Below are 12,654 nucleotides of genomic sequence, written 5' to 3'. Positions count from 1 at the left end.
CTCTCAACGCCTCGCGCTGCGAGGCGTTGAGAGCTTGTAGATCTGCTATAGGTGTAGAGGGAAAAAAGAGCAGACTAAGTAAAAAAAAACTTTAATCTGAAACACAATTTTATACAATATAGAGTAGGGGGTCCCTGCTTCATCTCTCTCTCTCAGCTAGGGCCATTGGCCTGAAAACGTTGAAGACCCCTGTACTACAGTGTCACACAATAGTATCAAAAGCAGCAGATCTACAAGCTCGAATCTTGAAAAGTAACAGTCTTGGACATATGAGGTTTCCACCCTACAGAGACAATGTTATATACTGTAGACATTAGGCCACGAGTTTCAGTGACTTTAGAATGAGTCACTGGCTCTATGGAAAGACTCTGCTACTCCAGTGGGTCTAAAATTGGCGTCCAGGGACCCTCATTGTTCCTTGAGGCCGGGGATTCCAAATGGCCCTTTACGGGTGTGTGACTCTGAGAATGTACACATGGAACCAAATGAACCAGTAAGCTTCCATTTGAGTTATTACTAATCAATTAGTATCATTGACCTACAGTATGAAGGAAATGATAGATTGATGTACTTTATTTCGTAAGACACGAGAAACAGTACATGGAAGTACACTCTAGTCTACTAAACTGGATAACTCATAAAAGCACTAAAGCTTGTTTAAAATGAGTTCCCACGCACAGGGAGGCCCAATCTCTTTCCAATATGGCTGCTAAGCAAAGATCCTATTGTGCAAGGTTCTTGTTTTGAGATGAACTGCAGTTACAAAAAAACACAAACAAAACAAAAACAATGCAACTTAAGGTTCTTTATGTTCCAGAGCTATACAGTACAGTACCACCCAATTATGGGTCTATTTTGGTCTCTCCGAGCTAAATGAACAGCTGATCTTTCTGTGTACAGGACAATAGTCTCTGGTCCCAGAATGGATCCATGCAGAACTCGCATAGCTTCAGTTCAATGCTTGTCTGAAATGATCACATTTTGGCCGGTGAGATGGCAGCCCGAGGGCGGATGAACAGACAGCAGACGGCAGTAAGTAAGTAAATGCACGTAATTAGGGTTTTCTCTGCATTCTTGGAAAGGAGAACAAAAAGGACATGTTTTCCGTTTAAACTCCGACGTCCGTCCTGTGGAAGTGGATGATGGGAAATTACTTACGGAGTTGAAGCCAATGATCCCGAAGGCGTTGTCATTGGACAGGATGGTGATGGTGGCTTTGTTTGGCGTCCCCAGTGTCACCCCATTGGACGAGCTCTGGAAGGTATAGGAGGAGTGAATCGGTTAGACACGGCACCAAATATAGGCTTTACACACACACACACACACACACACACACACACACACACACACACACACACACACACACACACACACACACACACACACACACACACACACACACACACACACACACACACACACACACACACACACACACACAGACAGACAGACAGACACACACACAAACACACTGACCCACTCGCTCATTTCCTTGTCACAGAACTCTGCATTACATCCTTGCACCTCCACTGAGGTGCCTTTTCCACCAAAAGATCTTTGGTTCTAGAACTTGGTTCCGTTCTAGATTCTTGGAACCTTGGTGCTTTCACGGAACTGGCCGCGAACAGGCCCGCGTTTCCACCAGTTTAAAGCAAAACCGTTGTAATTAGGGGCATGGGAGTCCCCAGTTTCCCCGCAGGTTCGAATTGTAGGCCTGGCCTGCAATGTGTCAAATATGACCGGTTGAAGTGTCCATTTCACGGGGGAAATTCAATCGTCAGTGGCAGTTACACTTTTATTTTATTTTTTATATGATGATTTTTCACTTGCTTTTGCCATTGTTTATACGTATGTCTGCATCTTCCAACCTGTAGAATAGTGACACGCCCACTTTGGTTCCCAGTTCAGGCAAAAAAAAAAAAAAAAAGCACTTTGAACTGGTTCAAAATTACGCGGGAAAAAATAACGGAACTGGGAAATGTCATCTGGCACAAACAAGGACTATAAGTTGTCATCATGATCCAAGGAAAAAACAAAAAAACTTTGGAAGCCAATCTTAGCCAATCAGGATGGAATATGGAAAATCGTGCAGATCCATCTTGATCACATGACCATAGAGATAATGTGTACCAGCCTGGCGGAGACAAAATAACGGTATTTTTTTCTTTAAAAGTACTTAAAAGTAATAACATTAGTTACACTGATCCAAGCTGAAACACAATCAATTGATTGGTCATTAAAACAGACATGCTCTGAAAAGTCGCACGGCCCACCCATGATCTAACCAATTAAGTTAAGTGGTCAGATGGGCGGGCCATGAACAGTGCTCTCTAAGGAGCTTCGACAGCGGGCTGTTTTTCCAACTAAACGCTGCAGCATTATACCCCGTGACCTTTGCAGAGAAGGTCGCCGTGTTTCCACAGCGCTGTGTGAGTGAAGAGGGAAAGACTGAGCGCCGGGTTTACTCGGTGTGTGTGTGTGTGTGTGTGTGTGTGTGTGTGTGTGATTCGCCAAGCTTTCCGTTGGTAAGAAGGCTTAGTTACAGATGTTTTCGTAAGCAAAAGCTCCGGGATCGGTGTCTGTCGACGACCGCTGTGATATACGCGGACGTCTTCCGATGTCATTCATTTTGCAGCGCTCCAAAAAAACATCGGTTTTGCCGACTTTCATGAGCGACACACGAGCAATGTGTGTGTGTGTGTGTGTGTGTGTGTGTGTGTGTGTGTGTGTGTGTGTGTGTAGAGAGACGTAGTGAATGAATGATCCGCGGTGACAGGCCCTGGCACCGCCGCCCGCACGACCAACAAGCAACAACACCAGCATTTGTGCTCCCAGATGTTTTGCTCTCTCGTCCAAATACACAACCAGAGGTTATGCCTGAGGCAAAAACCACTGTGCGTGTGTGTGTGTGTGTGTGTGTGTGTGTGTGTGTGTGTGTGTGTGTGTGTGTGTGTGTGTGTGTGTGTGCGCATGCACGTGCGTGCGCGCGTGTGTGTGTTTTGTGTACGAGAGAGAGAGAGAGAGAGAGAGAGAGAGAGAGAGAGAGAGAGAGAGAGAGAGAGAGAGAGAGAGAGAGAGAGAGAGAGAGAGAGACAACTAGACACAATACTGTACCCTCTCCAACTGTACATACGTTCCCTATTTTTCTTTTTCTTAAATTGCTTTTATTATGTTTTGACACTTGCTTTGGCAATGTAAACTCATGCCAATAAAGCTCCTTTGAATTTGAGAGAGAAAGAGCCTTCACCCCTTTCTTTCACAGGGGGTGAAGGCTCCAGTTGTAACAGAGATTTCTTTCAGGTGTTGAGCTCTTGTAGTGTCCAACACAGAATCTACACAATCCCACAAGCCAGCCAGCTGGCACCCATGCATGCTTGCACACACGTGCACACACACACGCACACACACACACACACACACACACACACACACACACACACACACACACACACACACACACACACACACACACACACACACACACACACACACACACACACACACACACACACACACACACACACACACACACACACACACACACACGCGTGTGGCCGTGCGAGTAGGCCCTTAATACAAAAAATCTAGGCTACATACTGTATCAGGTCTGGATACAACTTCCAGGTTACAGTGCATACACACACATGTGTGAGAGCCAGGCAGCACTATAGACATTGTTACACCCACACACACAAGTCAGGCCTCCAGGCATGTGTGCCTCAGTCCTGTTGGATGTGATGTGGCCTCTTTTGTCTTCCACCCTGCCCCCCTCCCCTCCGACCCCCCTCACCTCCTCCTTACGCTCCTGGCTGCACAATGCTGCCAAGCTGGGAGTAATAAATGAGCACCGTGGTGGTGCTGGGTGGGGGGGGGGTAGGAGGGCTGGCTGCACCTGCTCTGAACCATAGAGAATTCAACTGGAGCGTCCCTTAGCAAATGTACTGTAGACTACTGTATGTCAGTGGTTCTCCACCTGTAGGCCAGGGTCTTTTTCTTTAAAACCTTGAAAGGTGAGTTTTAATTGTGATGCTGATAAATAGGAACTTAAAAGGTACACTACAGTACAAGGTTGATATTCTAGTTATATCAGTGTGGATCCATATTCAGTGAATCATAAGAAAAAGGGGGGGAGAACGTGAATCACTGTAAAATCCTCAGTGTTAATGTACCGTTTGTTACAATGAGAGGGTCCAAATGGAGCCAGTTGGATCCATTTTGTCTCACTGTCCAAACTGTCCACAACTGTTTTCAGGATTCAAATTCAAAAGTAGCCACGTTTCGAGCTTGTAGATCTGCTACTTTGGATGCTTTTGTGTAACGCTGATCAAGTACTGTAGGGCGCTAATTTACGATATAAGTTATAACACACAAAGTTAAAATATGGAGATAAGAGGTTTCTGCTCCGACAGCAACTATTTGCACCCTCTCTCTCTCAGAGGTTAAATTGCGATTTCACAGTGAAAACGTTGTCACTTTGCGTGGTTTGACCGGTGACCCCTCTGTCACCGCTCCAGGCAGTCTTCCAGTAAGCTGATAGGCTAACGTTTGGCCCCGGCTTTGTCCTCCTCTGTGGGGTAAACAGTTAGAGGCCAAACGAGTGTCATCTGGCCTCTCTCTATCTCTCTCTCTCTCTCCTCTGTCACTGTCATCTGTCACACTGTCGACTGTGGACTGCAATGCTGACAACAAAACATCCGTTCTCACTTCATAAATCGACCCTAAAAAATGTCGATAATGTGGATTCATTTGGTTTTATATAAATTAAGAAGAACCCACATTCTTCATAAAATTATAAAAAAATGTTCAAAATCTTTCTCTCTCTCTGATTTGCTTGAGTGGATAGACAGTTAAAGTGGTCTTTATCTCAGAAGAACCTAAAGCCTGAGCAATGTGAGCACCCTCCCCCCCATCCCCACATCCCATCAATCACAACATGACAGCTCTTAGGCTAAATGATAACCATGGAGATATCCTCTAGGTGTAAGGCATCCTGGGGCCATGGTGATAAATGGGTATTCCTTTAACATACATTGTAAATCATGGCTCCCCCTCTCTGTCAAAGTTAACCTATATAAAATCCATGTATATAAACTACCTCAGAGGGAATCCTACGTACTGTAGGAGCAAAAATAGAATTTGCTTTGTTTTTCACTTTGTTTGGTTTTCCCACACTTTGTTTTCTGTTTCAATATTTGTACTAGACAAAAAGGTAGACGATACTCCATGTACATGACAAGACATAGGGCACAACATAACCTAACATAACAATACAATAAAGACATAAGAACAAAAAAAGACAAATCATAAGATACTTTGTGATAATTCACACCAAATACAGTATGTGATAATCATCACAATATTGCTATATACAGCTCAGTCATTTGTATACATCCCCTGCCTCTCAATTAGTATGACAACTAACTGACATCCTCCGTCACTCCAATACACGCTTTGCTTTGATGACTCATTTCCTAATTGATTAGCTCATGCTGTGTGTCTCCTCTTTTATCTTTGGTTTATGTCAGGTGTGTCGGGGCAGACAGTTTAGTCAGGGAGTGAAGGGGGTGAGCTAGGCTCAATATTTTCTGTTGACCGTTTACGTTTACGTTTTTATTTGGGCAAGGTTTCAGCCTGTTCCAACCACTACAGTTTCGCACAAGAAATCCGGCGCTGATCAGTCCAGTGGTTCTTGAGATGAGATTAGCTGCCTGACTGACATACTCACAGACTCTCACACATGCAGACACTCTCCTAGACGGCTCGGTCCCAGAGGACAAAGGTCGTAAAAAATACCCACATGCCATGAATAAATACCCATGAGTCATGACACTGCCTTCACGTTACAGTTTGGCCATTCAGGAATGAGTTTGGTGGTGTGGTTTCATTGGGAAAGTCAAGTGAAGTCAAGTTTATTTATAAAGCACATTTAAAAACAACCAGGGTTGACCAAAGTGCTGTACACCATGATAAAGCAGCATAATAAAGTGTAATAGACAGTGAACAGCAATTAACACACAAAACTAGACAAAGTGCTCCTCGGAGCACAGGTCCCCGGCAGGTCAGGTAGGTTATTGTGGGCCAGCAATGTTTGGAATTACCCAATCAGGATGGAATATGAACAATCTAACAGATCCGTCTTGATCACATGACTATAGAGATCATGTGTACCAATTTGCGTGAAATTTGGATTAAATCTGAAGGAGTAATATCCAAAAATGTGTTTTACATTAGTCGGCCTCCTGGTGGAGACAATTAAAGAAACATTAGAAAACACCAATAAACAAAGACAGTAGGTAAAAACGTGGGGTATCGGTGTGATGAAAAGCAGTCTAAATTTATTCAAAATGCTATAGACGGATTTCCGCGCGACGTCATCACAGAGCAGAATGCGCAATCTGCGCATGCCCGGGTGAAAGGCGCGTTCGAAAATACAGCCCTGAGCGGCAGTGAGCGCACTGGCCAATACAAACTAATAGGCGAGTGTGCTCCGGTGCGTAATTTCCAAACGCACCCATAGGCTTCCCCCTCCTCTGCGCGGTCATATTCCTCTCATGTTTACTAACAGGAAACCCGTCTATAGGGGGAAGAGGTGTGTTTTAAGTCTAGATTTATACGTGTCAAGGGAGGGGGCAGATCTGACTGGAAGTGGGAGTGTGTTTCATAGTTTTGGACCAGCCACAGAGAGGACTCGGTCACCCTTTAGTTTGAGGCGGGCAGTGGTGAAAATTAACTAAGTACATTTACTCAACTACTGTACTTGAGTACATTTTTGAAGAAATTTCACTTAACTGGAGTGTTTCCAATTTTCAATGCTTTTACTTCTACTGCGCTACAATTACATGAAAACTTTTGTTACTAGTTACTTTTTAGATTTCGATTATTAGTACAAAATATACATTACCCACTTCAGCCCTATTTAAACTTTGGCTATTTGAAAATAGCCGACCGCAGCGCGTTGTGAGCTTGTAGATCTGAAGATCTGTATACATTTTAGACATTTGAAAACGTGTGAAATGGGACATTCTGCATAATGAGTACTTTTACTTTTGGTGCTTTACTTTTGTACTTTCACTCAAGTACATTTTGAATACAGGACTTTTACTTACCTATCAGAGTATTTCTACAATGCAGTATTGATACTTTTACTTGGGACCTTGAGAAGCCTCTGAGTGGAGGATCTCAGTGGCCTGAGGTTGTCGCCAGGCGGGGGGAGATTAGATCAGAGATATATATGTTGGCGCAAGACCATTAAGTGCTTTAAAAACAAATAAAAGAATCTTAAAGTCAGTTCGGAATCTGACTGGAGGCCAACATGGGGGTGATGATACGGTCCCGCTTGCGGGTGCCAGTGAGGAGTTGGCAGCATGCGTTTTGGACGAAGTGGGAATGGGAGGAATTAGCAACCCTTTGTTGCAGTAGTCCAGCCGAGATGTGATTAGTCCATGTACGTATCACCTATTTCAAGGTCTGGAGTTGTTCAAATCTGCTGCCGAGCCATTCAAATTAAGCTATGGGGAAAATTAATTGGAACATTTGGTATGCCACCTTCTGGAAACCCGGGACTGCAGTTATGCACAGAGCCTTCTGACTCCATAATCGTCACCTTCTTAAACTAATGGCCTAAGTTATGTTTTCAGGAAAATTATATTTTTGCCTAAGTCAGCTCCTCATGACACTGGCCACCTCTGGTAAAATCGCCTATCTCCTAATTGAGAAGGATCATGCTGTTCCCTCCCCTTTTAGTATAATGGCCTAACTCCCTAGTGTGAATTGGGCCAAAATAGGCAATACGCCTACGTCACATTTTGTGAATTAGGCCAAAGAAATGGCCTAAGTCTGGAAAAAATAAATCATTTGGCCTGAGTCAGGTGTGTCACAGTGTGTGTGTGTGTGTGTGTGTGTGTGTGTGTGTGTGTGTGTGTGTGTGTGTGTGTGTGTGTGTGTGTGTGTGTGTGTGTGTGTGTGTGTGTGTGTGTGTGTGTGTGTGTGTGTGTGTGAGACACTGCTGTGCTCTGCCGTGTCTCTGTCTCTCTCTGTCGCGCGCGCCGGTAAGTGAAATCTGACACTGCTTTTGTCCAGATCCCATAGTTGAGAGGATGGCGCGAGTCATCATTGGCTGGCTAGGTACAGGTCTGTTCACTGTATAGACAGGCTGGCTTTTATAGCGGTGTGGTGGTGGAACTCAAAATGTTTTGGAACACGTGGGATGCAGGTTTTAACGTCATCCACACAACAGACGCATCCCTTCAACTCCCTTGAGGTCAGTGTGGGTCCAGAAGACTCCAGAGAGAATCAGAGAATGGCTTTAATTTAGTCATTTTGGGGGTGAACTATCCCTTTAATGTAGTAGTGTAACTGGGTGGCAAAAGGCTGCGGCTGTCAAAGACAGTTTGAGCTTCGACAAAAGGTGTCTTTTATAGGCAGGGTGATGAACCTTCTTTGATAAACCTCAGAGAAGACATGAGAGGAACACTAGCCTCGTGGTCGTCCCACCCAGCACCCAGCCCCCGGAGAGCACCCACCATAGATCACACATCAAAGGAACCGTACAGCGCTAAAAAGCCCCCCTCCCTCCCTCCCGGGGCTTACTGTTGGGGTTTGAAAAGACGAGGAGGGACCCCTGTCTCCCTATAGCGGGCAAGGCTCTGGGGGGGGGTTAAGGTTTAACAATTAGAACAGTACGACGTTGTGCCGGCTGACTCTTTGTGGCTCTCTGGAGTTCCAGACAGCAGGGAAGAGAGTGGTCCTTTTTTTTCGTGCCCTATAATCTGTTTAATCTGCCCAAAACTGTAACTTTTTAGGATTCCAATAAATAAAAATAAAAAAAGTTAGAATATGGAGATAAGAGGTTTCTGCCCGACAACAACGATATCTTAGCTTGAGGGACATATCGTGAGACAGTCCTGAGTGTTGAGTTGATAATGTGACAACGTGTGTGTGTGTGTGTGCGTGTACCGGGCGGTATTCAGCAACACGTGCACACACCATAGGGAAGACCACAATGGAAGGGAAGTCAAACATGTGCTAAGGGACGCACAGACACACCCATGCACGCACGCCACGCACGCCACGCACGCACACACTCTCTCACGCACACACACACACACACACACACACACACACACACACACACACAGCACGCTCTCACGTACACACACACAGACACAGGTGTCTGTGTCAGTCAGACACACACACACACACACACACACACACACACACACAATGAGTACCTGTAGTTTAAGGCTGAAGGTGAAGGTCTCGTCAGCCTCAGGCACTTCGTCATCTCTCACGGCGATGAAGATGGTCTTGCTGGCCTCGGACGACAGCAGGAAGGCTGCGGCCGTGGTGGCCTCAAAGTCCCCCGTGTCATCGCCCTCCAGCTGCCAACACACACACACACACACACACACACACACACACACACACACACACACACACACACACACACACACACACACACACACACACACACACACACACACACACACACACACACACACACACACACACACACACACACACACACACACACACAAAACACTCTGTGGTTATAGGATTCATCATTTAGCTCATAAACATTAAGATGTATCTCTGTATGTCCTATTTCTGTCTCATCTGTGTGTACACAGGAGAATCACAGGTGATTGAAATAATTCATATTTATTAAGGCTTGCCTATATGTCATCACGCAGTATGTTTGCGTTCGACAGGAAGTAATTAAAAAGTTCGACTTTTAGGGACTTTTGATATAAGAATACACAAAAACATATTTTCTATGATTGATTGATTAATTGAAATGTTTATTATGCAAAAAAATTAAAACATCACAATTACATTTATAATACTTTGTCTAAAAGGTCTGTCAAAATCTCTTTATTAGGTCTTCACGTTTAAGTATCCACACTTTCACTGAAGTACTGGGGTTGAGTACTTTGTCCTCCACTCTGGTCACACGCTGTCAACGTGGTCATTGTTAGTTTCCATCTCAGTCAGTTGGTTCTCCGTCAGAGTGTGTCAGCTCCATGGGGGGAGGGCCATCCAAACCCCACATGGGTTTGGATGGCCCTCCCGTGTTACGGCTGTTGTAGCAGGAAAGAACACTGTGCAGATCCATCAAGAGGGATAGGAAATCCCCCGACCACACCACACCAGCTAGCCAGCCAGCCAGCCAGCCAGTCAGCCAGCCAGCCGGACCCCCGCGGTGTGAAGCAGCTGACACCGGCTCCCAGACTCCCTCAATTGTGGGGGGAAGTATAGTCTCGCATAGCCAGACAACTATTCCACAATCTCCGAGTCTGAAACTACACCTCCCGAAAGCCGAGAACGGAAGCCGTCATCTGTTCCGTCATTTCCGTTCACGACAGGTGTCATCAATATGTCCGTCTGTACACGGACAAATATGTCTGTGTCAAGACCTGGCCTGGTCCGTGGCAAATTCTAGATTTTGTTTTTACACACCATTTATAATGTTCTTATTTTGATCATGAAACCCAATTACTGAATGTCAGTCTGCAGGTTTTCTTCAGAATGTGTATGATTTACTATGACACATTAGGAGTCCACTAGGACAGCGGTTCTCAAACGTTTTATTTTCAAGGACCCCCATAACTCTGAGACTGTACAAATGTAACCAAATGGACCCATAGGGTCCATTTGGTTACATTTGTACACTCTCAGAGTTACAGACCTGTAATGGTCATTTAGGGATACTGTAGCCCTTTATGTGTCTGTCTACTAATTTTGTATGTCCATGGCAAAAGTTTTATTTTGACAAAAATGTCCACTATAAGCCAGCATGGCGATGACCCCTGGTTCACAAAAATATATTCTAAAATATATCTAACACATTTTATTTTAGAATTTCCATTTCTGATAAGCAGCAAGCTATATATATATATATATATATATATATATATATATATATATATATATATATATATATATATATATATATATATATATATATATATATATATATATATATATATATATATATATATCTTGTATTGCTACTTCTGAGTATTTCCTCCACCACTGTCTTCCTCCTCTGTCTTCCTCCTCCTCCCCTGTGGAGGGAGTTGAACCAGAACCCATGTTGTTGTGATGTGGGAGACAGCTTCTGCAGACGCCACTGTGGGCTCCCTTTGATGTTACACCACTAGCTGGCTGTCACAGTTAAAAGGTCACCCATCTCCTCCTCCTCCTCCTCTTCCTCCCCAGCGGAGAGGAGCAGTCTGACTGGCACCAGAGACGTTCTTCTCCCCTCCCTGATGCTTTTAAATGGTGGATGTGTGGGCCGGGGTGCCTGCCTGGTGGCTCAGCTCAGTTTAAGTGCACACACACACACACACACACACACACACACACACACACACACACACACACACACACACACACACACACACACACACACACACACACACACACACACACACACACACACACACACACACACACACACACACACACACACACACACACCATATGCTCCTATAGTGAGTGGCACGAGAACCCCAGGTTCTTTGAATTCAACCCCCGTCTCGTCTGGTCTTGCATGTCTCTCTTGTCACTTATTTTGATAGATTATACTATTGTATGCAGATAATACTATTGTATGCAGATATATGTTGGTTACTCGTTCACATATGTTTTGTTATTTAGATTGGTTTTTGCTTGACCAAAAAATGCTAAGAATGTTATTTAGACAGCATGTTTTTAGACAGAATGCTAGGTTGAGATGTTCCCTATTCAAAGTGAAAAACATGAGGGACTCGCAAGTAAGTACAAGAAATAGGTTGAAACATTCAGCGGAAATAGCCAATCCACAATGTCACGAGACTCACAACGTGTTGTAGATCGGATACTTGGTGTAGAGGGAACCCTGGTTAACAAAGTATATACTGTAACTGTACTAGGGTTAATTGTTACGACGAATAGCAAAAATAGTCAATCTACTTGCTCACAGATTTCATGTCATGCCCAGACCAGGGAAGCCAGGTTGAAAGTGGTTAACTGTTAACTTTGAGTGTGGCAGTGGCTCAGGGGTAGAGTGGCCGGTAGAGCGGTTCCCAGTTCGATCCCGGGCTCCCCCAGAGTTAGTGTCGAAGTGTCCTTGAGCAAGACGCTGATCCCCTAATTGCTCCCTATGAGCAGGTTGGTGCCTTGCATGGTTTTCTCTGCCATCGGTGTGTGAATGTGTGTGTGAATGGGTGAATGTAATGCACAATCTATGTAAAGTGCTTTGGATAAAAGCGCTATATAAATAGCACCATTTACCATTTTACCATAAGTGACCCACTCCTTAAACCCTGAGAGAATAGAAAAAACAACCACATTCTCATTCCTCTATTCACCAAAATTCACACTCCGAGCAGAAGCCCTTCCATGAGGTGAGATTCAGTACAGCCAAGAGGACAATGCTCATTGTGTGCTTTATGTAAGACTTGTTGTCTTCTTCATTCTTACCAGAACCAGGGCTGTCACGTTGACCGGGTCTCCCACTCTCTCCACCAGCAGCCGCACCACGGTCCTGCTGCTCTCGTTCACCACAAAGTGGGTCTGCCCCAGGAACCTCAGCACAGCGGACTCGGACCGGGCGCCAGGGACGGACACGACGGCCAGAATCAACCCAGCTAGCAGGAGGACAGGGGGCAT

General features: G+C 44.8%; 1 protein-coding gene across 1 annotated transcript in view; it reads right to left on the bottom strand.

The window, feature by feature from the left end:
* adgrv1 (adhesion G protein-coupled receptor V1) overlaps nt 1-12,654 on the bottom strand; it is a gene marked incomplete at its 5' end in the record, with an annotated part of 261,294 nt that extends 248,640 nt beyond the window's left edge. Inside the window, 3 exon segments of the mRNA XM_084055548.1 lie at nt 1,159-1,254; nt 9,231-9,380; nt 12,466-12,654. Coding sequence (XP_083911674.1) covers nt 1,159-1,254; nt 9,231-9,380; nt 12,466-12,654 — 435 coding nt within the window.

Source organism: Gymnoscopelus microlampas (genome assembly GCF_963454915.1).
Source record: "Gymnoscopelus microlampas genome assembly, chromosome: 4".
Lineage (NCBI taxonomy): Eukaryota > Metazoa > Chordata > Actinopteri > Myctophiformes > Myctophidae > Gymnoscopelus > Gymnoscopelus microlampas.
Note: the sequence above shows the minus strand (reverse complement) of the source record. Positions and strands in the feature narration are given on the sequence as shown.